This window comes from Archocentrus centrarchus, chromosome 13 (assembly GCF_007364275.1).
Source record: "Archocentrus centrarchus isolate MPI-CPG fArcCen1 chromosome 13, fArcCen1, whole genome shotgun sequence".
Taxonomy (NCBI): Eukaryota; Metazoa; Chordata; class Actinopteri; order Cichliformes; family Cichlidae; genus Archocentrus; species Archocentrus centrarchus.
The window spans coordinates 13569850-13597088 of record NC_044358.1 but is presented as its reverse complement, the minus strand read 5'-3'; the positions used below and the strand labels follow the sequence as shown (position 1 = coordinate 13597088).

Sequence of the window (27239 nt, the reverse complement as noted above, 5' to 3'; positions counted from 1 at the left end):
CCACAATGCCCCCACCTCTCGTCTCCGTCTGCATTCCCTCCTGACCTGACCTCACCTACCACCGCTGTCCTAGCTTTACATGTGCAAATGCTTTGCTAAGGCGGTTTTTTTTGGACCCTGGTATAGTGCTCTTTTTGAGCACTGTACCAGATGACTTTTTTTTAACCTAACTTCCCCATGATGTGTTGTTTTCTCCTCCTGCCAAAGGTAGCGCTGCAAGTCGGCTGCATGACCCGAGGACACATATCCCATGTGTGTTGTGTTTTGTGTATTCTTGGATGGTGTTCTGTAACTGCAATTTCCAATGTGTGAACTTGTTCACCCACATGGCAATAAACTTCATTCATTCAAAAACACACACAATCCAGCAGATATGGTTGGCCACTTAAGTAGGTTGTGTACAGAGGCCGCAAAGCGAGCTCTCCGAGCAGCTCTAAAACAGAAGCAGCTTCATGTGGTGAGAACATCAGAATGCAGCTGGATTTGAGCTTTGACTCCTTCAAAGAGTTCAGTTTGTTTTTGTCCAACATTCGCTGTGTTCTGATGTTTTACACCACGTGTTCTGCACTGACGATGAAGTTTGTTGAAGAGTTTATTCAGTTTTGGAGTTCATGTTTTTCTTTATGTTTCTCCTTGTTGATATTCATGTGTTTCCTTAATATTACACACATTAAACACGTAATGCTATTTTGTGAACACTTGGTTGTTCAATGCAATTTTTTAAACGGTATCTTTTGTCGAGTTATTACACAATAGTCACTCTTGCATCTGACAAAGTATGAAAAACTAAAATTGAAGAAAACTAAAACTAAGCATGAAACCAAATATAAAAACTAATGCTCTGAAAACTAACAAAACCTTATATATTAGATTAAATAGTTGGACTTCCGGACCTTGGCCTCAAGAAATTTTGTCTGACTGGACCTCTTTAAATTTTATTTGAATACCCCTGTTGTAGACCATGCATCATTAATAATAAACGTCACACTTTTCAGTAGCAATTTATTAGTTTTTTCTGAGTTAATTTGTCATAGTTTAATAAGACGAGAACATGTGTAGTAATGCAGTTTCATATCTAACAGTTTTTTTTTCTTCATGGTCTGTATAACGTGCAGTGTTCATAATGCACGATGTGAGGTGGCACAGCATTTAATGTATGATTCATTATTGAAGAACGTGATTAACGGTTTCAGATGCCTTTGTTTAGGCAGATTTTGCCCATTAAACATTCCTCAAATTTACGATGGAACACTATCAGTCATGGATCGACCTCCCCAGAGCCCAGACCTCAGAACCAAAGGCAGAAACATCCAAATAAGAGCTTTGAATGTCCTTCAGGAAGCCTGGAGAACTGTTTCTGCAGACTGCAGGAAGCTGCCCCAGAGATTTCAGAATAAAGGCGGTGACACCAAATACTGACTTTCAAGGTCATATGCTGCATTTCCAAGTTTCAATAAATATTAAATATTTTCCTGCAAAATATAAAGAACTGAGGTGACTCAAGACTTTTGCACAGTATTGTTTGCCCAAAAGATGTAGTTTCGTTTTTGACACATTACAAATAAACAGCACACCATTTTGCATTTTACTCCGCCCCCCCACCAGTGATGTTGGTGACAGTGCTGTGAGGATTGTGATCGATCAGCGGGTTCTTGCAAACCTGGTGGAGTTTATATCACAAATGTAATCATTCATGAACACGCTTCAGTGACCATTGATCTGTTTGCATTATTACTAAACCACAATAATTCAAAGGTTGGACACCACTTCTGAATGTAGTCAACATTCCTCTTTTTAAACCAGGACCTGACACCCCCCCCAATTCTTCTGTCACATTTTGGCTGAAGTGATCAGTAATCGAAAACTTGCGCAGATAGTAACTGATGTCAAAGCAGAGCCACAAGCAGTTTGCCCAGCGCACGGTCTCCCATCATTATCCACCAAAGACCACAGAACTAACTGCTGCCCCCCCAGACAGACACCACTGATTCCAATGTGATTCAAGTCCAGCAGAGCTAACGGGAGCAGCTTTATGAGACCGAACACAGTTTGAGATCTGCTGTAAGGAGAGACCACATGTTGGTATGTTTTAATTGATGTCCATTTTTTAGATTTCACTGGGTAAGCACTGTCGCCATGCTTGCCCTGAGATAACACTGCTGCCTTGTTCTGTCCTTTCCCACAGCGCCCCCAAACTGCTGCTGACTAAATGTGCACTTTGAATACTTCCTGCTTACTTTGTCATATTGTTATTGTGGTTTTGGTTGTTGCTGTAGTTACCAACAAAACATTTTTCCTCCTCTGACAGGAGGAGAACTGAAGGAGAGTGAGCTGCAGTGCTGCCTCCACAGACCGCAGCTTTCTCCCTCGGAGATCCAAGTCTCCTTCAAAAACCAGCAAAAACCTCGTTTTTGTTTTTAGTGTTGTGAAGCGCTTTGTGAACTCCTGAAATGCTACAGAAATAAATTTTTACTTTAATTATGTGCACACACACACACTGCCCTCTCCAGTTATTGTCCTGTGTTTGATCTGTTGACCTTTGACCTGTTGTGTTTTGTTGTGTGGTCCTGTTACATTTTCACAAACATATGAAGGGTGTGACCTCATACACGGGGGTGGGGTCTGAGCGAACGCTGAACTTTAACCGCCCGCAGTTTATTATTGAGCTCAGGCTTCATCTGTAATCAGATTACAAACAGACTCGAACTCGGCGTCCTCTCCACGCTCAGCAGGTGAGATTTTGGTTACTCTGCTGATTAGTACTGAAGATAAAAGCTGGTTAGCAGGTATGCTCAGGTAACACACCTGTGAATGAGAGACACACAGCGTGTACTCTGATACCGTTTAATGTAAATGTCCATTTCCTGTTAGTGGAATAAACACCACAGGTGGAAGTTCATTCAAACCTTTACGATCCAAACGACCCCATTTCAACTCCGCCCACCTCTGCTCGCCGTCTCCCTGTTTCCACTAACAACAGAACCGAGTTCGCTGGTCGAGGTGCGAGCGGGCGCCATGTTTGGAACACGCGACATTAACACGCCTGCCTGCCAATTATGTCACAGATGGACGACACACACTCAGCCCAACTGGGAGGACGTGGTTCTGTCTGCAGTGGAAAGCGAAGAGTGGGAAGTGGGCGGTACCAGGAGTGGGTGGAGTGGCGAGATGGAAATGAGGCATTGCTGAATGCAGACAAGGACAAACCACATCACAGTTTCTGTAACCATCAAACAGGCTCTGATTGGACAGTGCACATATTTCCTGTTCCCAGGGCATTCCCCTGGAGTGACGGTGAGGAGGGGAAGTGTCAGCACGGAAGGAAAACATCTCCATGTTTCTAACGAGTCACCTGACGAGCGCGTCCACCTGCTGTCCGAGCCTCACAATCAAACCTTATTACCAGCAGCTGTGGTGCCATACATGACCCCTCCTCCTCCTCTTCTTCATTAAAATGACTGAACATTAAAAGCTGCAGAAACACAGAACACAGCAGCTCATCGCCACAGTCTCAGTGGCTCCTCTTCATCTTCACCAGGACGAAGATGGCACAGAGGAGTCCACCGGCTGCCCACAGCCTGACTCCGCCTCCTCAGGCCCGGTCACATGTCCGACCACAGGATGGCCCGGCTGCCCTTCTCCACACTCGCCACGTATGCTCCCGAAGGTGACCACGACACAGAGTTGATGGCAGAACTGTAAACAGCAACGGGCAGAGGTCTAAGGTCGGGACAAAGTGCCTTTAGCTCCCAGTATGGAAATAAAGCTCTACTGAAAGGTCTTACTTGTGATTCCGGTCCAGAGTTCGGTCCACTTTTCCCGTCAACACATTCCAGATGTACAGGGCGCCGTCAGCTGATCCTCCGGCCACATAGCTGCCGTCAGGACTGAAATGAAGAGAGCGAGTCAGACTGAGCGTGCTCTGTTTCTCACACACACACACATACACACACACACATATATACACACACACACACACACATATATACACACACACACACACACACATATATACACACACACACACACACATATATACACACACACACACACACACATATATATATATATATATAAATAAACCAAATGATGAGAGGAACCCACCTGAAGGTCACTCTGGTCCAATCAGCTCCACACTTAAAGCCCTGCGCACTGAACGATCACACACACACACACACACACACACACACACACACACACACACACACACACACACACACACACGTGAGTACACTGAGGTCACCTGACCTATTACCAGTCATCATATAAACACAGAATGATTCAGTCACATGACCACAGGAATTGGATCTGTCTATGACATCATGACAGACCTGGATGCCGTGAGCTGTCCAGAAGAGGGCAGTGTGTCACCTCAACAGTGACTCAGCGGAATTCAAACAAATACAAAAAGGAGCCTTGGTAGAGTTTGAAGTATAGCATGACAACTTTACACTAACAGTTACTACAGTAAGAGTACCTAAAGTAACTGAACGCTCTAAGTGTGCAGCAGCACAGAACTGTCCCGCAGTAACACAAACACGTTTATACCTGGGATGATGTGTGCTGGCTCGAGCTTTTTAACCTGCTGCTTTTCCATTGTGAGACGGCATTAACTTCCATCCACCATTTCCCCTTCCTGTCAAATGGTGTAGAGTTAGCGAGTGCTCCGGCGATGCTCGGTTAAGTCATTGGTTTGGGTCTCACATCAGTAGCGCCTTCATTTTTGTGCAGGTTTGTTGCTTCAGCAGGAACAGTTTCCTCGAGTAATCCACTGAGTGTCTCGTTTGTTGGAGGATGCTGAAGTAGCTCCTTTTTGCCAAACTGTTATTCGAGGCTGACGTACGGCTCTCGCGCTCTGACATGCCTGGGCTCGTCTTGTTGTGTGCACGGTGCGGAATGGCATTGATGCATCACTGAGATCACAATAAGAAAATTTACAGCAGTTTGTGGGTGACATGGCACAGCCGGAGCCGAACGCACTCCCGGGAACTTCCTCCACACTCTTTGTAGCTCCAGCAGTGCTCCTCCTCACAGAGAGGAGAAGACACCGACCTGCTGCAGAGCTCCTGTCCAGATCCCCATCTCCTGATATCTCCTCCGTACTGAGACTGTGCTTGGACACAGCAAACCTTCCTGTGACAGCATGTAAGGATGTGCCATCGTCATCTACCTGTATAACCTTAACGGGCTGTAGGTACCGTTTTATAGTACAAGCAGTGATGAGGACACAACCAGAAAAAAAGAAAAAAAAAAAAAAAAGAATAATAATTCAGTGAGGAGGGAGGAGTGATCTCCCTTTGAGGGGGTTGCCTTGTTGGTGCCTCTCCAGAACGCCTGTTGTGACACAGATTTACACCTGTGCAGGTGAAATGGCTTCATGATGTTTCTGCTTTCTACCTGGATAGCTGTCTCTTAAATACCTGCAAATAAACACAGTGAACATGCCTCACCTGAGCGTCTGCTTCACAGCATTTGTGCGCAGGTCGATGATCTTCACCAGGTCGTCTCTGGTGCAGGTGAGCAGCTCGGTACGGTCGTGGTTCAGGTCCAAAGACGTCACTCTGCCGAACAGCTCCAGCTCGCGCACAATGCTCTCCGCTCTGATCTCACACACGCACGCACACACACAAACCAAAGAGCATCAAGAAATCATTTGCAGACAGCGTTTCATCTCAGCGCTACTATGACATCACATCTGGGACAGATGCTTTCTGACTGAACATCTGATGGCGAGACTCACCTGATGTCCCAGAAGCGAACCTTCTTGTCAAAGTGTCCACTCATGACGCACTGCTCGGTGCAGATAATGTCGTTACAACTGGAGCCTGCGAACACCGTCTTCATACCTGCACAGGTGAGCATCAGCAGGTCAGCGAGCTCAGGTTACATGTCACAGTGCACACTGAGCAAGCACAGACTCACGTACAGACTTTGCTGCGCAGGTCCCACAGTTTGAGGGTCCGGTCGTAGCTCCCGGAGACAATGCGAGCGTTGTCCAACAGGAAGCGAGCAGAAAGGACCTTCCCACTGTGACCTGTCAGTGTGTGCTGCGGGACGGACAGACACACAGGTAAACACACGGGTTTCAGTGGGTCATCATTTAAACATGTCTACCAGTTCCTGTCAGTGACGGGAACGCTAACGAGATTATCACTCTGTATTGGAGTCCAGCGTCTCAGCCTGCAACAGCTTCACTTAAACTTTAATCAAGTCTGAGTCGTCTCAGCATATAATGTCAATCAATCATCCATCCATCTTCACTAAGCCGAGCAGGATAATCCAACAGCTTTGACACCATCACCATTTGTAAAGGTTCTCAGGCTGTGTGCTTAGTGGAGGTCAGAGGATCAGGAGGAGGACTTAAGGTCAACCTGAGCTGACTGGTCCTATGGTGTGACCTTCATTTCTCCAGGTTCTTACCACGTTTCCACTGACGAAGTGCCGGTCCTCGTGCCAGTTCCAAGGAAGCGGCGAACCACTTCAGAATGAGCCCGCGTTTCCACCGTGCTTTGTGAACTGATCCTTTACATACGAGTGTGGGCGGGTCCTTGTCTGGAAACGGAAACTGAAGAGCGCAAACGTGGGAGAACACGCTCCCCTTTCTTGTCCTGCAAACACATTTTACGGTCTAAACCAAACTACTGCAGCATCTGTGTGCAGCACAGAGGGAAACAGACAGCGATTAGAGCAAGACGACAAGTACGCACTTTGTGTCCTTTTATCTGTGATATGAACTGATACAAAGCAGCAAGTTCACCCTTAAAGCCCAACCTAATTCACAGCTGTGAAAATCGCTTGACTTTTCTCATGTAATACACATGTAATATGGTAGAAAACTTGATGTTGAGATGGATGCAAATCCACATGTTTCAGTCAGAAGCACGTCTCTACAGATGAAAAAAAAAAAATCAGTTTCAGTCCAACAGCAGATTTTATGATCCCCGTGAATCTACTGTTCACACGGTTTTTGTACGTAAACAACCATCAGATTCGAATCTTTATGAGCATCTCACCACGATCTCTGTGCAGTAACACAGCAGGAACAGTGTTCAATTCAATTCAATTCAATTTTATTTATATAGCGCCAAATCACAACAAACTGTCGCCTCAAGGCGCTTTGTATTGTGGGTAAAGACCCTACAATAATACAGAGAAAACCCAACAGTCAAAACGACCCCCTATGAGCAAGCACTTGGCGACAGTGGAAAGGAAAAACTCCCTTTTAACAGGAAGAAACCTCCAGCAGAACCAGGCTCAGGGAGGGGCAGTCATCTGCCGCGACCGGTTGGGCTGAGGGAAGAGAACTGTGGAAGAGAGCCAGAGATTAATATCAATTAATGATTAAATGCAGAGTGGAGTATAAACAAAGTAAATAAGGTGAATGAGAAACAGTGCATTATGTGAACCCCCCCAGCAGACTAGGCCTATAGCAGCATAACTAAGGGATGGTTCAGGGTCACCTGATCCAGCCCTAACTATAAGCTTTATCATAAAGGAAAGTTTTAAGCCTAATCTTAAAAATAGAGAGGGTGTCTGTCTCCCGAATCCAAGCTGGAAGCTGGTTCCACAGAAGAGGGGCCTGAAAGCTGAAAGCTCTGCCTCCCATTCTACTCTTAAGTATCCTAGGAACCACAAGTAAGCCAGCAGTCTGAGAGCGAAGTGCTCTGTTGGGGTGATATGGTACTATGAGGTCTTTGAGATAAGATGGTGCCTGATTATTCAAGACCTTGTATGTGAGGAGAAGAATTTTAAATTCTATTCTAGATTTAACAGGGAGCCAATGAAGAGAAGCCAATATGGGAGAAATATGCTCTCTCTTTCTAGTCCCTGTCAGTACTCTAGCTGCAGCATTTTGGATCAGCTGAAGGCTTTTCAGAAAGCTTTTAGGACAGCCTGATAATAATGAATTACAATAATCCAGCCTAGAAGTAATAAATGCATGAATGAGCTTTTCAGCATCACTCTGAGAAAGGATGTTTCTAATTTTAGAAATATTGCGCAAATGCAAAAAAGCGGTCCTACATATTTGTTTAATATGTGCATTGAAGGACATATCCTGGTCAAAAATGACTCCAAGATTTCTCACAGTGTTACTGGAGGCCAAAGTAATGCCATCCAGAGTAAGTATCTGGTTAGACACCGTGTTTCTAAGATTTGTGGGGCCGAGAACAAGAATTTCAGTTTTATCTGAATTTAGAAGCAGGAAATTAGAGGTCATCCAGGCCTTAATATCTTTAAGACATTCCTGCAGTTTAACTAATTGATGTGTGTCATCTGGCTTCATTGATAGGTAAAGCTGAGTATCATCTGCATAACAATGAAAATTGATGCAGTGCTTTCTAATAATACTGCCTAAGGGAAGCATGTATAATGTAAATAAAATTGGTCCTAGCACAGAACCCTGTGGAACTCCATAATTAACCTTACTGTCTGAAGAAGACTCCCCATTTACATGAACAAATTGGAGTCTATGAGATAAATATGATTCAAACCACTGCAGTGCAGTACCTTTAATACCTATAGCAAGCTCTAATCTCTGTAATAAAATGTTATGGTCAACAGTATCAAAAGCTGCACTGAGGTCCAACAGGACAAGAACAGAGATGAGTCCACTGTCAGAGGCTCTAAGAAGATCATTTGTAACCTTCACTAATGCTGTTTCTGTACTGTGATGAATTCTGAAACCTGACTGAAACTCTTCAAATAAACCGTTCCTCTGCAGATGATCAGTTAGCTGTTTTACAACTACTCTTTCAAGAATCTTTGAGAGAAAAGGAAGGTTGGAGATTGGCCTATAATTAGCTAAGACAGCTGGGTCAAGTGATGGCTTTTTAAGCAGAGGTTTAATTACAGCCACCTTGAAGGTCTGTGGTACATAGCCAACTAATAAAGACTGATTGATCATTTTTAAGATTGAAGCATCAATAATTGGAAAGACTTCTTTGAACAGTCTAGTAGGAATGGGATCTAACAAACATGTTGCTGGTTTGGAGGAAGTAACTATTGAAGTTAACTCTGAAAGATCAACTGGAGCAAAAGAGTCTAAACAAATACCAGCAGTGCTGAAAGCAGCCGAACATGAAGAATAATCTTTGAGATGGTTATGAATAATTTTTTCTCGAATGTCTAAAATTTTATTTGTAAAGAAATCCATGAAGTCACTACTAGTTAACGTGAAAGGAATACTCGGCTCTACAGAGCTCTGACTCTTTGTCAGCCTGGCTACAGTGCTGAAAACAAACCTGGGGTTGTTCTTATTTTCTTCAATTAATGATGAATAGTAAGATGTCCTAGCTTTACGGAGGGCTTTTTTATAGAGCAACAAACTCTTTTTCCAGGCTAAATGAGCATCTTCTAATTTAGTGAGACGCCATTCCCTCTCCAGCTTTCGGGTTATCTGCTTTAAGCTGTGCGTTTGTGAATTATACCACGGAGTCAGGCACTTCTGATTTGAAGCTTTCCTTTTCAGAGGAGCCACAGTATCCAAAGTTATACGCAGTGAGGATGTAAAACTATTGACGAGATAATCAACCTCACTGGGAGCAGAGTTTAGGTAGCTGCTCTGCACTGTGTTGGCACATGGCACTGAAGAGCATAACAATGAAGGAATTAGATCCTTAAACTTAGTTACAGCACTTTCGGAAAGACTTCTACTGTAATTAAACTTATTCCCCACTGCTGTGTAATCCATTAAAGTAAATGTAAATGTTACTAAGAAATGATCAGACAGGAGGGGGCTTTCAGGGAATACACATAGGAAACTTGGACGTATCATTGATGGCCACTTTGAGCTGTCTGCTGGGACGCTCTGGATCCTTTGGGGTTGTGGTTCTGGCCCCTGAACTGCAGGTCTGTTAAATATCAGGTTCCAAAGAAACAGAACAGGCCTGTGGTTCCATCTGCTTCAATGTTTTTACACCACCACCGGAGGGGGAACCAGGTATTGATTTTGGTATGTTTGTCTGCTTACAAAAGTGCAGCAAAACCACTGGTCTGATTCATGCCAAATGTGCGGGAAAGATGGCCAGTGACCCCGAGATCACCGGACTGTGTTTTTGCCATAATTGGGTCGATAGACATGCCGGTACATCCAAATGACATCATGATGTTAAGATGACTTAGCAGCGCGACGCAACCTTACTGAGTCTCCGTTTCAACTTGCGATGAAAGTGTGGACTTCAAACTATGCACCAGTTTTTAAATTATGTTGATAGACCCAATGAAATCAGAGTTCAATAACTGATCAATGATCAGTTGTTGGAATTGTTGTATGTAACTTTATTTTGGTTGCTATGAATTATCATAGCTTCTGTTTGTATAAGTTGATAATTAGTTTTCTGTGTTATATTGTTGTCCCTTTTATCTTGATGGACACACACACACACGTGATTTAATCATGTGAGCGAGTGAAATAAAACAGCTGCGAAGGAGGCCGTCCTTCGGAGATCTTTTCCTCTTTGTTCCAAGAAAGAGCTCAGAGGACGGTTTCCTCATGCTGCAAGTAAAAATAAGAGTTGCGTGCTTTGTTTTATAAAATGATGTGAACCTATCATCAATAATTTACACTGTGCTTTTTCCTGTATATCGTACTCACGTTGTTGTGTGTGTGTTGTGTGAAGAAACGGTAAAAACAGGATCTTCACTGGCAGGAAGTGCTTGTGAACAAAATAAATAAAATGTATCACAGCATCCCCTTTCCAATTGGTGGGAAAAATACACATCATCAACCAATTAAAAAGTTATATGGCAACCTGTGGCATCTGTTTGCTGAGCAACAGGTGAAAATTGAGTAATGGGGTGAAAGATGGATGAGACACAGGTCGGTTTACCAATAAGACGGGCGTTTGCTGTGCTAATGTCATCATGGGGACAGTGATCTGATCTTATGACATCACCTGATTCAAACTATATTGATTAAATCAACTCATTCAAGGGTTCTCTGGTCTCAGTACAGGAGTGAGATCACCACTCGGGCCCCACCCTCAGCCTGATGCTCCGTGCTGATTGGTTCTGTTGGATAACATCACAGAGAGGCTGTAGGAGCTCTGCACAGACCCCCGCTGTGATTTCATATCCTGTGTGTCAGCAGCTGCTGAGACCACCACTGTATCACTAGAGCATGATGGGAGCACAGAGCGGGGCTGCTGGGAGCCAAAATGGCGGAGCCGAGCTTCAGACCTTTTACGTCACATCATTGACCAGTAAAACTGACCTGACACTTCCTGTTAGTTCCAGGTGTGCAGACAGGTGAGAGCAGGCGATTCATCTACCTGCTAGTGTTTATTTCACTGCAGAAGCAGCTTGGCATAGAGCTGCACCTCCTCATCAAAAGTAACCATCTGACCAAGATGGTGTTTTGGGAATGTCCTACTGTAAGAGCACCTGGGCAGATGCAAGGCATGGAGCGAATGCATCTCTCAGCTGAGTTGGGAATGCATCGTTGTGCCTCTGCTTAGACTGCTGCTTATAAGAAAGAGGTTTTCAGATGTTCACCTGAGATCTGCTTAGTAATCAGAGTAAATCCAATCCATTCATCGCTGTAGATCGGGGTGTCCAAACTTGCGGGCTGCTTCCGGCCCCGCCCACTTCCGGTCTGCGAATTGATGTCAAAAATAACATAAAATTTGGCCCTTTAAGTTACTTTGACATTTCGCTTAACCCTCTTAATTGGAGGGGAAGGTGACATCAATTCCTGTCACTGCTATTATCGCCGCTTGCGCCTGTATCATTTCATCGCAGTTTGCAATCTACCACAGAGCACGGACAGTTTCATTCACAATGTGCACGTTTGATCTCACTATGGTCATGTGCGCACCTGATTTGCGTGGGCTACAGAAATTAAAATGACAACCGGTACGAATGCAAGAAGTAAGAGGGAAAATGAAGATCAAAGGAAAATTTCAGGCTTCCTCTTCAAAAAAAAAAAAAAAAAAAAAAAAAAAAAAATCCCAGCATAAATACAACCTTTATGTATTTTGATACACAAACTGAAAATTTAATGCAAGTTTTAGGGCTGCAACGATCTTGGAGTAACTCAATTCAATTATTAAAATTCCTCGACACAAATTTGTTGATGCAAAGTGCATACTTGTCGTCTTGCTTGTAATCGGTCTGTTTACTAGGGTTTAATCCCGGGATCCGGGATTCCCGGGAAATGCGATCAGAACCATTTCCCGTTTCCCGGGAAACGTTAGACGGGAAACCGGGAAAAAAGTCGCGCGCATCGATTTGACTTTCAGAAAGAAAAGAAAGCTTCAGAATGTTAAATTTAAGGAAATATTGAGAGAAGGGTTCGTTTAATGCGAAAAGCATTACTCTTCATTTCAGGCACGTTCAGCCTCCGTTTAAGGCTTCAGCCTTCATCTCAAGCGTTTTAATAGAGGTATTACACAGTTGTGCTTTTTTCCTCTTTAATTTGTTGAAATCGTAGGCAATGTGTTTACCCTAAGGTATTTTGTATTATATAATTTTATATTATATATTGTTATATTGCATTATATAGCCTATAAAATATGCCTGCCCTGAACAATAAAGAAATATCTGTTTAACTTCGAGTGTTTCTTTTCCTCGTTTGCAGCCGCTTACTAACAATCATGAATTAGGATACGGGCCTAATGGGTGAAGAAATTATCATGAAATAGATTGCTTTAACATATTTCGCTTTTAAAATGGAGTTGAGTAAAATGTATATTTTTTAGGCTATAAGGATTGGCCAGTTTTTCAAAAGACGATTCACAGCGAACCTACTTTAACCCTCAGACACGGTGTTATAAATTTGCTGTTGCCAGAATGGCAATGACCAAGTCGTAGTGCATTACTCAAGGCCCTGTGTTATGCCATATTATAGTGTAGTACGGTAGTTAACTTTTCAATGACTATTACAGCGTTCCACTGGTGGAGATATAGCGCAACAGATGTCGCCACGACAGCGTGGCTGAGCCTTTATCAATGCTGTGGAGATGAACCGTATTGTTTTGCACCAGCAGTTGTAAAATATCTTGGTATAATTCCATGTACAATGGAGGAATATTCGAATTATATTTAAGGGAGTGTTGAGGAACGATACAACACCGCATAGCTCGAGCACTCGAATGTCGAGATGTAGGTTTTATTGCGTTAATCAAGCCGACGTTGCCCCCTACTGGGCATAACAGGACATAGCTGGAAAGCTACCTCTACAATATCACAATAGGTTAAGGCCAACACAGGCTACAGAAGGCCTAATTAAAATAAAAAAATAAATAAACTTTTTCCCGGGATTTGATTCATGTCATTTTCGGGAAAAATATTAAACCCTACTGTTTACCTCTGTGCTGCACACAGATGCTGCAGTAGTTTGGTTTGGACCGTAAAGTATGTTCGCAGCACAAGAAAGGGGAGTGTGTTCTCCCACACTCGTGTAAAGGAGCAGGTCACGAAGCGCGTTCTTAAGCATTTCGCCAGTTCATTTAAACCAGCACCAGTACTGGCACGAGCACCGGCACTTCGGCAGTGGAAAAGTAGCAACGGTGAGCTCAGGTGGAGCGAAAGGAGCTCTTGTTCCTGTAACCACCTTAAAACCTTTATTGGGAAACAGCTGGAGGTCCTTCATCAACCACCTGATCAGCAACATGAAGAACAGAGAACTTTGTAGCTGCTCCATCCACCCTGTTTGTGTCACACAGAGAAACATCTGCAGTACGGAAGTTAAAATATGCTGATGAATTGTTAAAATGAAAAATTATTTTTTATCCAATTACTTGATTAATTAGTGGAGTAATAAATAGAATATTTGATTACTAAAATAATTGATAGTTGGAGCCCTACTTGTATTCAGAAAGCCATAATCAAACATTAGTTTTCAGCACTAGTGGAGCTATGAGAGGCCTTCAAGAATAAAAACTACCCAGCAAGATGATGTCACTTCCTGTTGTTGCATTAAAAACGTGATAGTTTATGCTCACAACATGGTGGTCGATATTGAAATGTAAGAAATGCTTTAAGCAGCTGATCGTTAAAAAATCTGGATTATATTATTGTTGTGTTTGCTTTTTTTTTTTGCGTTTTTGGCCACAGCAGCTTTTATGGACAGTGGAGAGAGACAGGAAATGGGGGAAAGATACAGGGGAAGCCATGCGGGCAAATTGGCGACGGGCCGAGACGCGAACCCGTGCCGCCCATACCGCAACGCGGCATGTGTATGTGGTCGCTGGCTTCACCACTAAGCCACCCAGGCGCCCCGTTGTGTATGCTTTTTATGTCACTAGTACTAGTGGTGGGCAGATCGATCCTAATATTGTTAATATCAATACCAACTTTGGTATTGGTATTGATCAATATCAGTATAATGAGATCAATACTTCAGATTCTGTATGCAGTGCTGCAGTTTCATCAAAATGCGAGCTGACTGTTTAAGTGCCTGTCACAGCACAGAGCAGGCACACTTTGCTCCTCCCCTCCACAGTGTTTTGTTATAGTGTCACGTGACACAACATATTTTACTTAGGAAAAAAAGGAATTTGCTATAAAACATTTAAAGCAAATTTAAATTTGTACAGCTTGTTTATTTAAGAAAAAAAGTTTACATTTGTTCTTGAGTGATGATTTTGTACACTTCATTTATGGAAAAAAAAAAATCTAGACATCAATGTATGGGGAAAATTGCTTTGTTAATGTTGTATTGTTTCAGAACAATAACTTTTATTTTGAAAAAGTATTTTCTAATGTGGATCTTTCAGAGCAATTTGAGAAGTGATTTTGATCATGTTTCACATTTTATTGTGTCATATAGTGTCAGGCATTGGTCTTGGTCTTGTCTCGGTCTTGGGCTAGGTGGTCTTGACTACAACGCTGCAATAACAGCCAATCAGAGTGGCTGAAATGTTTCTGAAACTTTTAGATGATCAGTTCAATGTATTTGTACTCAGTACTGAAGTAGCATGTGACTTCAACTCGTCATAGCACTGACATAAAACATAAAGATGCTCATTTATTCCCGATATTGTCACATTGACTGATTTTCAGCAGATCAGATCTGCAACCCTCTGGCAGCTGACAGGAGCCGGCTATAAGCTAACTGTACCAGCTAACATTAGGCTGAGTGTCTGCTGTAAAGCCGTCATTCAGAACCAGTCAGAGGTGCACTTTGGGTCAGAATAGATCCGCTAGCAATAAGCAGTCTAAACACAACTTAATCAGTTAATAAATAGCTTCTTTTTTTTTTTTTTTCCTCATTTCAAATCGTTTCTGAGCTGCTCGTGCTATGCTGGAGCCTCAATTCTCTAGCTTCTCTCCCCTCGGGCCTTGAGGCTTTCGTCCACGGCCAGCCTTTAAAATATTCACCGCTACGTTGAGCCTGTTAACTGGCCACACAGGCTAGACCCTCCCATTTTGATTGACACCTCATTCAGCCAATCACGTAACTGGCCGTACCAAAAAACACCTGAAAAAGCTACCTAAGATCCTGACTTTCAGATACAGACAGACAAACTTGTGATGGCTAAGCAACCGGACATCGTACTGGTGGACAAACAGAGGAAGAAGGTCGTAGTGATAGATGTTGCAATACCAAGTGACGGCAACATCAAGAAGAAGGAACACGAGAACCTCGACAAATACCAAAGGCTCAGAGAGGAGCTGGAGAGGATGTGGAAGGTGAAAGTAACAGTGGTCCCCGTGGTAATCGGAACACTCGGGGCAGTGACCCCTAAACTGGGAGAGTGGCTCCAGCAGATTCCTGGAACAACATCCGAGATCTCTGTCCAGAAGAGCGCAATACTGGGAAAAAGCTAAGATGCTGCGCAGGACCCTCAAGCTCCCAGGCCTCTGGTAGAGGACCCGAGCTTGGAGGGCAAAATAGACCGCCCCTACCAAGAAATATCAAATAACATCCGTTATGTCCCTACCAGTCAAGGGGCATGATTACCAAGGGATGGCAGTGAGATGTCCCTACTAATATTCACTCTGCAGGTGTAATTAGCATCGCACTAGACCATGATTGCCCTGGCCCAGGAATTAATTGGACTCACGTCCATACAATGTTAATACCAAACCTTTGAACACATGTACAGGATTTGTCAGGATGCTGTGGGACTAAAATGTGAGCAAATTTATTTGGTCTAAATAACTTGGTTCTATTTCTCCCTAGCATTATTAGTCGTGATAACTAGCATCACCTTTACATCTGTTTATTTATTATTGGTTTTATTTATAAGATAATTATTTATATTGCAATTTATTTGTGTATTTTTTATATTGTATTTATTATCATATTTTATTTATATATTCTGTATTTTACTTTAAATTTAGTATTTATTTTCAAGAGATTGTTGAACTGCACTAGATTTCCAAGTATTCACTGCTCTTTAAGTGCAATAAATGCAGTGTTTACAAAGTCAGTGAGTAATCATGCTAAATAACTCTGATGCTTTCTTCCATAATCGAGCAGTGCTACCGTATCAGATTCTTTTCAAAGTTTTACAGCCTCCTCCAGAGTAAAACTTGTGTAAACGCCACAGCGCCATCATGAGGTAAATGGTCACCTGACAGTCTGCACATTACGCCAGCCAGAGCATCTGAGGGGACTAAAATAACACGTAAAATATCCCTTTTTTTATTCCTGATTTATTATAAGTGTTGATATTATTAAAATATTATTAAAAAGTGTATACAGGAATATTTTTATATACAAACTTTAGTAGAAACATGCCAGCTGCCGCAGCCATTTTGGGGCACTAAGGGTTATAATTATATCATTGTATAATTATAATATTGAGCCTCATAATTTGCTTTATTTTCTGTTATAAATATCCATCCATCCTCTTCTGCTTATCCTGTTATAAATATACATAGTTATAAATATATATGTAGCCTCAGTACTGGTGGCTGTAAAAAGGACTTCTTTCCAATTCTTTATTCCTGATAAAAGGGAAAATATGACATGACTGAATTGTCTTCATTGCTGAGAGTGGGATCTCTCCTGTGTGCAGATTTGCAGTAATTATAAAAACGCCAGCGTCTGACTCTGAACAGACAAACAAACATGGTGGACCTAGTTTCGATCGGGCTGCTTTTGGTGACATCACAAGCCACGTTGCTCAGCCTCCCTTAAAGGACTGACAACAAGAAGCATTAACAGTGCAAATATACATAGACCTTATTTTAAGGTCTATGTATATTTTGGGACTTCTTCGGCATTCATAATCTCATTGTACATGTAGCTAAATGTTAGTGTTTGAGCCTGCAGCTGTATAAATAGCCGGACAAACTCACCCTCAGTCTGTAGTCATCAACAGTCCAAATTCGACTGGCGAAGTCGTTTGAGGCAGCCAGCAGGTAGGAACCCTGGAAACAGAGGAAAGCAGGTTAGGTCAACAACTGGAGCCTGAACAGGAAGCAGCACGAGTGCTTCCCCTCCGCCACGCAAACACTTACAGCGCTGTCAAACTCGATGCTGGTGATTCCCGCGTTGCTGCCCGTCAGAGCTCCTTTAGGCTCACAGCGACCTGAGCACAGTCATGGGAACAGTTAGGGTCATGTGACCTGCTGCAGCTCCTCCTTTATCACACAAATGTCCCAGTGCAATCAGAATAACTTCCTGTTTAAAATCCTGCCTCCACTCACCAGCCACGACCTCCCACAGCTTCACCCTGCGGTCCATCCCTCCTGTTGCTAGGAGACGGGAGCCAGGGCTAAACCTCACAGCATTCACCTCGCCATCATGAGCTTCCTGAACAGAGAGAGAGAGTGGTCTGAGCCTCCCCTGATGATGACGACAAAGAAGCGTGTGGGGTACTTACAAAGATGTGCAGCGCTGTGGTTGGCACGCGGACCTCCGCACAGACGCCTGATTGGGCCTCAGTGCTTTCTGGTGAAGTGCTGAAAGAGTTGGCGCTCCGACGCCTGCTGAGAAAGAGGAGCGTTTTACAAATGGGATCAGATCTGTCTGACATCAGGACACTTCAACAGACTCAGCTGCTGGGAGTGTCACTCGTATGAGGATCAGGAAGTGGTCCAGACTCAGATTTCTGGGTCTATTATTCAGATCATTCTGAGTTAGAATCAGCTCAGGTTACAACTGGTCCATGAAAGGGTGTAGATGGTCTGCAACAATGCCGAATTAGGTGGTACGTGTCAAAGTAACATACACATGGATGGCAGGACCCAAGGTTTCTCAGCAGAACATTGCAGAACATTTGAGCTACAGTAGCTCGTCTGTTGGATCGGACCACACAGGCCAGCTTTCACTCCCCACGTGCATCAGTGAGCCCCTGCTGCTCAAGACTCTGTTACTGGTTCACCACTGTTCCTTCTTTGAATCACTGTTGACAGATACTGACCTCTGCAGACCAGGAACACCCCACAGGAACTGCAGGGTTGGTTCTTGTCAAACTTGCTCAGATCCTCACGCTGCCCATTTTTCCTGCTTCTAACTCTGAGGACAAAATTTTCACCGGCTCCAAGATAGATCCCACCCACTAACAGGTGTCATGATGAAGAGATAATCAGTGTGATTCTCTTCACCTGTCAGTGGTCATAATGTTTTGCCTGATCAGTGTAAAACAGATGATGTGCAGTTACACAGGAACATCCTGAGGAGTGTTCACAACCAGCCTCTGTGTTTCTAACATCCAGGTAAAATGACTGCTCTGCCCCACGCCGGCCTCATTAATAAGAACAAACCAAACTGAACATTTCAAACTCGACTTTGATCACTCCGTTTGCACCACAGAGATGGCATCGCATCAGGACATTCCAACCCACACTGTCTGTTCTAAACAGTCTGCAGGGGAACAGGAAGCAGCTGACAAATAACCATGGTCACTGTGACAGCGCTACAGAAGAGTGAAGAGCACCTGAGTGTGGTTCAGTGATACAGGTGAGCCATGGCACAAACACCTGTAGGTTTCAGACATCTAACGACCACGCAAAACAGACACACACACACACAATTTATTCACACACAGCCCACAAGGCCTCACATTGCTGTTTTAGTGCTCTCAGAGGGAGGGGTTTAACGTGTGAGATCACCGAGAGATGCGGGCATGTGAACATGTGACTGTGACTACATACCCAAATATATTGGAGATGGAGTCGAGCAGACCCCCAGGAGGCTGCTGGGAGATCTTCTTACTGTGTGGAGAGAGAGTGCATCACACCAGGGAATGAGGAAAACCTGTTTCATAGACATGCTGAACCTCCACAGAGGTCAAAGGTCACCCAGCAAGCAAGGCCTCACCTGGGAGTCCTGCTGAGTGGTCGGCTGGGTGACGTCTCTCCCCCCACCTTCCCGCCATCCTCTGCCAGCACCTCAATGTCGTCGTCCCTGTGGAGAAGCAGAGCAAGAGCTGAGACCGCTGTCGCGCACAGACATGCAGGTGTCAGGAAAAGGTGAAGCACGCACGGCTCGATGGGCAGCGGCTCTTTGGCGGCGTCTGCTAGTTCCTTCTGCAATTTGGCCTGTCGCCGTCTGAAACACACACAGAGGAGGAGTCAGAGCAACAAATCACAGCCCCCCCCCCCCCCCCCCCCCCCCCCCCAGCTACTCCACCTACCTGCTGTCCTTCTCGTTCTCAGCATTCAGCCTGTTGGCCTCCTGAGCTTTCTCTGCCATCCAGCGCGACACAAGCTCCTGGTTGTCCTCTGTGGTCTTCCTCAGCTTCTCCTCCAGGGCGGAGAAGGTGATCTGCAGGGCGTCGTACTCATCTTTCAGCGTCTGGTTTGCTCTCTCCAAGTCCTGCAGGCACACAGGAAGTCACATTAACCTCGCTGCTCTGAGCCCAGTCACGCTCACATTCATCGGACGATGAAGGTCTCAGCTTGAAAACTTGAGATCAGCTCCCTGCTCATCCTCCTCCTCAGCCCGATGCTCCATGCTGATTCTGGTTCTGTTGGATCACATCATCACAGACAGCCTGTGGGATCTCTGTACAGACCCTGCCATGATGTCACATCCTGTATGTCAGCAGCTGCTGGGCCCACTGCTGCATCACTAGAGCATGATGGGAGCAGAAAGCAGGGCTGCTGGGAGCCAGAGGCAGCAGGAGGGGATTGTGGGTAATCAGACCTTTTACTGTTCATCACTGACCTTCATCATGTCAAACCTGTATGCTCCCTGAGGACCAGCAGGGGGTACCACCTCTATAGTCTGACAGTACAGAGGTTTACAAGAAAACAGCCTATTGTTCACCTGGAGGGGTTTTACAGTGAATCTACAGGGAAAGGGAAATTACTCCATCTTTTTTTGTTACATATAAATGGGCTTTGTTCTTGTTATTCCTCTGAGCACGTCTCACCTGGACGAGGCTTCAGGTGCGACAGGTGACGCAGTCCTACCTGTAGGCAGCTCTTCAACTCGCGGCAGTCGCCCTCCAGGCTGGAGATCTGCTGTTGGTATTCAAGCATCCTGAAGAAAGCCGCAAAGTGTTTGTGTCAGAGTGTGTGTGTCTAACTGTGTGTATGTGTATATGTATGCGTGGACTAACTTGGCCTCGTTGTTCTGGATCTCTTTGTCCTTCTGCTGGATCTGGTTGTTCAGCTCGATCACACTCTGGGCCAGCTGAGGTCAGAAACAGGAAAATGACCAATCAGGACACATTTCTGTGAGTCAGAGGAAAACAGCACGGATGCAGCCAAGCGGCTCCTGGCAGGATGTAATGTGCTGCTACAGGTAGAAGGTGGCAGTAAGTCACCTGTAAGCCATCTGCTACCATTAAACAAACAAGAGTGTTACAAAGAGCACACGTGGCCTGCACGTTTACTAAGACGCTGAAAGGACGGAAGATGGAAACGTGACCCCTCAGCGTCTCCCTGCAAGCGACAGAAAGACAGAAGAACCGGAGCCGGGTCACAGATCCATAACTAAAACATTTTAGTTACTGAGAGGAAAAAAAAAAAAAAAGGACTTTAGAAACAAACAAACAATGCTACGCTCACAAAACTCAAAGTGAAACAGGAAATGACCTCAGTTTTAGTCTCTGTTGTTGAAACAGCCAGATGTGTCAGTAACCGTGTAGCAGCCTTACAGCTGTTCTTTGATGATTCAAGCTGCGAGCTGAGATTCCCCTCCTGTGTGGTTACCGTGGCATTGGGTCACCATGCTGTGAACACACGACCACCTCACTGCAACCCTGGTTTCTGGGCCTCCTTTAGGTCCCTGAGCCACACGTTTGGCACAGAGTGTACAGACTCCTCCTTTAGACGTGCTCTGACTTAGATGTTTGCAGTCCATCGGCAGGAGTTTGGAGCTGTCAGGTCACAGTGATCATCGCTCAGTGTGTGTGTCACTGCTGTTCCAGCTCTTTCACTCCACACAGGAGTGAAAGAGCACCTCCACCAAACTGTGCGAGTGCTAACAGACACCTGTCCTGCTCTGCGCACCTGTCCGCAATGAGCTGCTGCAGCAGGAAATGGACGATGGATGAACAACATTAGAACTGAAAATCAAACAGGACTGAGAAACACTTTCACTTCCTGGACCAAAAACTCCCTTTGTCATATGCTGTCAGCAGCTCTGTGATACATTTCCAGGAATCAGAGGGAAGTCAGCAGACAGGAAGCTGGCCATTGACGGGCATGCAAAGAAGCAGGAGCAGCCAATCACAGCTGACTTCCTGCTCTGATGCTGACATGTCAGCAAGACATTAAACAGAGCAAAAAATTTGTGCTTTAACCCCTTTAAGGAAGCACGTGACTCCAAACCGCTCATCAATCATCAGCGTTTACTCTGACATCACTTCCAGTTAGTGCTGGTCAGGAATCATGTGATTAGTTGTGAAAGCCCTCACATGGGACTGAACCATCAGAAGATCACAACATCCACAAAAAAAAACAAACCGGGACAGCGAGTCGCAGATGTACCTGCACAGGTAACAAAATCATCTCTCTAATGAGGTCATAGTGAGGACATGTGACACCCAGAGCAGCTCTGTGTGTTTCAGCCCTGTGACATCACCGTGAGCATGTCTGTGAGCATGGATAGAGCACGTCCTGTTTTTGGCTCTAATTGTTGTGATATTGTTTGTACGTGCTTCACACCTGTAGACGTGTTACATGTTTAAGTGAACAGTGCTATACAAATAAATCTGACCTGACTCAAATACATCATGGATTGGGTTCTCTGGCTTCCTCCCACAGTCCACAGACATGCAGTTAGTGGGGGTAAGCTACCTGCTGATTCTAAATTGCTCACAGTTGTCTGTCTCTGTGTTAGCCCTGACAGACTGGCCACCTGTCCAAATGTACCCTGCCTCTCATCCTATGGCAGCTAGGATAGGCCAGCATGACACAGAGACCTGCTGCTGACCCACATCATCTTCTGTGGCTCAGCTTCATGTGTTTTGGGGGGTACTCTGCGCTTAATGATGTCACAGACTCAGCAGTTTGTACTCCATTTTAAAAGCCTTCAGAGGTACAGATCTGCTCACTAACACACGAGCTGACCCGCACACGGCCACAGCAGCCATTACATTTGAAGGTAACGCGGATGCCATCGCCCACTCACCTCTCCTCGTTTCTTATGCAGCTCTGTCAGCTCCTCCTGATGTCTGATTCTCATCTGAGCCATCTCCTGCTGCAGGGCATCGCTGCGACTCGAGTCTGTAACACTGACACATGGGACACGGCGACACGTTAGATGACATGTCAACGTGTCAGGACAAACCAACGTGGTCCAGTCTCACCTGGCCTCGTGTCCTCTCTGGACGTCATATTTGTCAGCCTGGTATCTCTCTGATAGGACAGCCTGCAGGTCCGACTTCTCCAGCAGACGGTTATCTGAAACACCATCAATATCGATACACTTCAAGAGAACAAAGCGGATGAAGAACATGACATGAACAAAGTGCTGCGAGTGGAACTTCACACCAACAGGAGGTCTTAGGTTGGAACTCCTCTCAGGTTCACACGGTGCGTTAAATCCAGCCCCTTGCGGAGGTGCGTGAGCTGTAGCCATGTCTCAATCCAACATCTGCATCACTTTGAAACTTTATGGTTAATGTGAGGTGCATGTCACTATGGCAACCAATAAAGCTAAGGTTTAAAAGAGGTGGCACCGAACCGAACCCGAGACCTCTTCCTGGACTGAAGCGAGCAGCCTCACATTTAAATGAATAATAAAAATAAGACTTAGTGTGTGTGTGTCTCACACTGGAGGATGATCTCCTCGAAGGCTTGTCTCTGTTCTCGGTCTCTGAGCTTCAGCTGCTCCGACACGTGTTTTTTCCACGAGCACTCGACCCGCCGCTCCGCCATCACCTGCTGACACACACACACACACACAGGAGTTAGACAGCTGGATACACACATAGCTTTGACCCATTAACGAGGGGTCAGGTATCCAGAAGTTCCTGACAGTCCACACCAGTTGAACGGCCCCACAGATGGACAAACACCTGTTCAGATGATTTGCTGTGGTTCACCTGTGGGGTATGATTATGAAGGAATGCTTTCTCTGCGTTTAATAAAACCTAAAACCCCAGTCCGAGATAATGGGCATCACCCTGAGCACGCTCAGGGGGTGTCTCACACATCATGTGACTCTTATACCCTGTCCCACAGCCTAATGTAGGAGACATGGAAATCAGAGATTAGAGTTAGATTAATATGACTGAACAGGTTTTCTCCGTGTGTGTTTCCAGCAGAGACTCAGCAGCTGGTTAGAATCAAGCAGAACATTTATGCATTTCCTAAATCACCACATGAATTCATGCAGTCTGAGCTGCTCATATAAACATGCTCCATCACAGAGAGTCTGCACCACTCAGAACACTGGAACGCTGGAAATCAAATGTGGTGCTTTCACTGAAGCTCTGAACATCACCTGCTCCTGACCAGGTGAGGTATTCAGCATGTTACCATGATGATTCAGCAGGTAAAAACTGACAGAAAACTCCAACACAGCTTGCTCACATATTGACGTGGTTAAACCCTCTGTTCAGTGTGTGAGAGAAGATGATTGGTCCCCAGAGTGTCAACTGACATAAACAAAACCTGTATTCTATGTTAAAGTAACCTGAAGCCAGAGTAAGCCCTGCCTCCTGGCAGGCTGAGCAGGTCACGGGGTCAGCATCGATCTCCAATTTCAACAAACAACAACAACTTCATTAGATCAGTATGTAACCATGACGTTCACAGCTGAGAGGGTGCTGCTGCAGTCTCACCTGGGCTGCAGGTGTCTGTAACCTACTCTGAAGTAACAGGAAGCTCCGCAGGTTAAACCTTTATTTCCCCCTTCATTACTTGTCCGGAGAGGATGCTCTTATAACTCACCTGGGCGTGGGCTTTATGAGTGAGGTGGATGGTGACACAGCCCGCTGTAGCTTAACTGGACCCGTGTCCCGCCACCTCCACAGGTATGTACGCCTGGCAAGTCACGTGACGCTTTCAGTGACTTCACAGACACTAATCAGAACCAACTGGTGGCGGGCTGATCAAGAAACAGCCTGTGATCTTCAGGTGAGGAGCAGAACTATCAATCACGTCATTCAGCTCCCACAAGGAAGTGAAACTGATGACATGAGCATTAATCAGGTGGACCTCTGCTCACCTGAGCCTACAACTAGCTTCCCTGTTAGCATGCTAACACAGGAAGAGCCCGTGGTGGCAGGCTAACAGTTCGTTGGATATCTCCACCCGCGGTCACCGTGAGCCGAGCCGCTGGGCTCCTGCGGGCGAAGTGAGGAGTGTCCCGGGCTGCGCAGTGCGGCGGCTCGCGGGACTCAAACCCCGTGACTCAACACGTTAGCATGCTAGCTGCGGCGCTAGCGGAACTCAGAGGGCACTCACAGCGCGTGTCTGCGTCGCGGACTGCGGCGCGTGTCCTCCGCGGGCTCCCCGTCCGTCTCGCGCTCCGTTCTCACGGTTTCCGCTGATTTTCGGTGAGTTTCTCTCACGAAACACCTCAGCTTTAGCCGCCGCTCCACCTCTGCGCCATTCTGGCTCCAGCGCACACTTCCGGAAGGCCGCACAAAGATGACGTCAGTGGCGAACGTTTTGGTGAATCTTTATTGACAAAGTGTGAGCGGACATCCCGAGTTCCTAATGAAGTTTTTTTTTTAAACTTTATTTATGAACATAAGTTCAAGCAAACAACGCAGTAACAGCTATTCATAAAATCAATATACATAAGGTTGAGCATAAAAGAAGAAGAAAAAAAAACCCTAAAAAAGGATAAGCGTGAAAGATGAGAAATAAACGCAGAAAAAGACAAGTCATAAACTATGTCTCGAGAGAAGGAAAATAAAGTAAAATAGGTGGTGTGGTGGTTAGCACTGCTGCCTCACAGCTACAATGACATCTAGAAGGTCTGGGTTCGATTCCACCTTGGCCCAGGTCTCTCTGTGAGGAGTTTGAATGTTCTCCCCGTGTCTGTGTGGGTTTCCTCCCACAGTCCAAAGACATGCAGTTATGGGGTTAGGTTAATTGGTCACTCTAAATTGCCCATAGGTGTGAATGTGTCTCTGTGTTGGCCCTGCAACAGGCTGACGACCTGTACAGGGTGTACCCTGCCTCTTGCCCCATAACACAACGTAACAAAAAGTCTGTTCCACCCATTACATCAAAAATTACATTAGGAATAATGCTGCAGAAAGAGTGCCTTTTCTTTATAAATAAGTTTAACCATTTCAGTTTTAACACACCGTTCATCACATCAAAGTCAATGGCATTCGCCTCACTCTCTTCATAGTTTTTAACCATATTGCTCTTCCTTATATATTGACACTTATTCCTCCATATGAACTTAAAATTTAGACTATTTATGGTTTTAATCATCTTCGGTGATATGGGCAAAGAAAAGGCTGGATAGATTAATCTGGACAAGGTGTCCATCTTGGATAACAAGATCCTCCCAAATATTATGTCCCTCTGCAGCCACCTGTTTAAAATTGATTTACACTTTTCTGTATTACCACACATATATTCCTGTTGTCTGTTAATAACTTATCCTTTGAAATTACAATGCAGAAATATTTTACTTCCTTTTTAATCTGTATATTTCATATTGACTGTAGGGGGCACTCATGCAGCGCTAGTATCTCACATTTATTTATATTCAGTTTCAGACCTGGAGCCTATTCTAGGAAGCAGGTTCAACAAACTCTGAGTTTCCCGTTACAGAACAGCTGATCGGAGTTCAGTCGACTCTGAGTATGTTCATCCTGAGTTAGCGCGTGTAAGGCCAGCACCAGGATTCACCATGGCAACGGGTAAATAAAGAGCGGAGGATCGCACGTGTCAGCGTGGAGCATGACGAGTCACTTCAATCAGCCTGACCCACTCTGTCATCATCATAGACAGAATAAAATATATATATATATATATATATATATATATATATATATATATATATATATATATATATATATATATATATATATATATATATAATAAAATATATCATTTCCTTTATAATATCTGCTGTCATCATTTACACAACTCGAATCTTTATCAGGTGAAGCTGAATTCTAATTTTACATTTAATTTATAGGATTATTCAGCTGCAGCCTGACGGACAAACTGCAGGAGACAAAGTGAAGATAAAAAAATGTGGAGAAACAGCTCAGACTGAGTTTACTGACCGACCCCGAGGGGAGCTGACCTCAGGTCAGTTTTTTTCTTAATAAAATATGTTTTTGCTGCAGTTTATGACAGTTCAGTTTATGACCATTTAATTGTTTAAATAATTATTCAGTAAAAATGTTAATCTATTGATGGAAAAACAACCTCACTTCATTCATTTTTTTAAAATGGAGAAGTCAGGTGGACTCGGACACAGCTGATCCGTTATAGAGCCTATGATCACTGATTTAGGTGATTTTCAATGGAAAATATGTCGAGATACATACTCTGAATTACAGACATAACTTTCAAAATGTTGATTTAAATCACTTTAAATCCATTTAGTTCATTTTTGAACTCTTACAATTGTTTCAGCCTCATCTTCACTCAAATCATCATGGCTGTCTCCGTCCTTACAGCCTGTTGACGAGTGAACGACGGTAAAAGCTTCATCTTACAAAAATAAACTAACGTCTAACTGGGATTTCAGTGCTTGTAGAAACATAAACGTCTGCAATTGAATTCGCTGCTCTGATCACTTTGCAGCGTCTTTATGAAGGAGGAAATGAATGGGAGTGTCAGACAGGTGGTTCGGGTGCAGCAGGAGGGGCGGAGTCAGAGAGACAGTTTGTTGGATAAAACCTGCCAGGTTAGGGTCACAGAGTCTGTTACCTCGGTAACTGACTCAGAGTTGAAGTTAGCTC

At 44.5% G+C, this 27239-nt stretch overlaps 1 protein-coding gene and 2 non-coding genes across 7 annotated transcripts; all 3 read right to left on the bottom strand.

The window, feature by feature from the left end:
* Positions 1-988: 988 nt before the first annotated feature.
* Positions 989-24942, bottom strand: atg16l1 (ATG16 autophagy related 16-like 1 (S. cerevisiae)). Of its 5 annotated transcripts, none has more exons than XM_030743895.1 (20): positions 24763-24942; positions 23124-23235; positions 22659-22752; positions 22481-22583; positions 20463-20536; positions 20314-20383; positions 19533-19714; positions 19382-19447; positions 19217-19303; positions 19051-19110; positions 17778-17883; positions 17602-17707; positions 17413-17483; positions 17251-17322; positions 5927-6047; positions 5741-5846; positions 5451-5600; positions 4105-4152; positions 3786-3887; positions 989-3696 (listed from the first exon to the last, which is right to left on the bottom strand). In XM_030743895.1, exons 2-20 carry the CDS (start codon positions 23227-23229, stop codon positions 3603-3605), a joined length of 1818 nt encoding a protein of 605 aa, XP_030599755.1. In that variant the 5' UTR covers positions 23230-23235; positions 24763-24942; the 3' UTR covers positions 989-3602. The 5 variants fall into 5 exon arrangements, with proteins under 5 accessions (XP_030599755.1, XP_030599759.1, XP_030599756.1 ...); XM_030743899.1 differs by having other exon boundaries at positions 17778-17880; XM_030743896.1 differs by having other exon boundaries at positions 23124-23232.
* On the bottom strand, positions 10942-11200 carry LOC115791362 (small Cajal body-specific RNA 6). Its single transcript, XR_004020905.1, has one exon.
* Positions 19789-20066, bottom strand: LOC115791361 (small Cajal body-specific RNA 6). Its single transcript, XR_004020904.1, has one exon.
* Positions 24943-27239: the final 2297 nt, after the last annotated feature.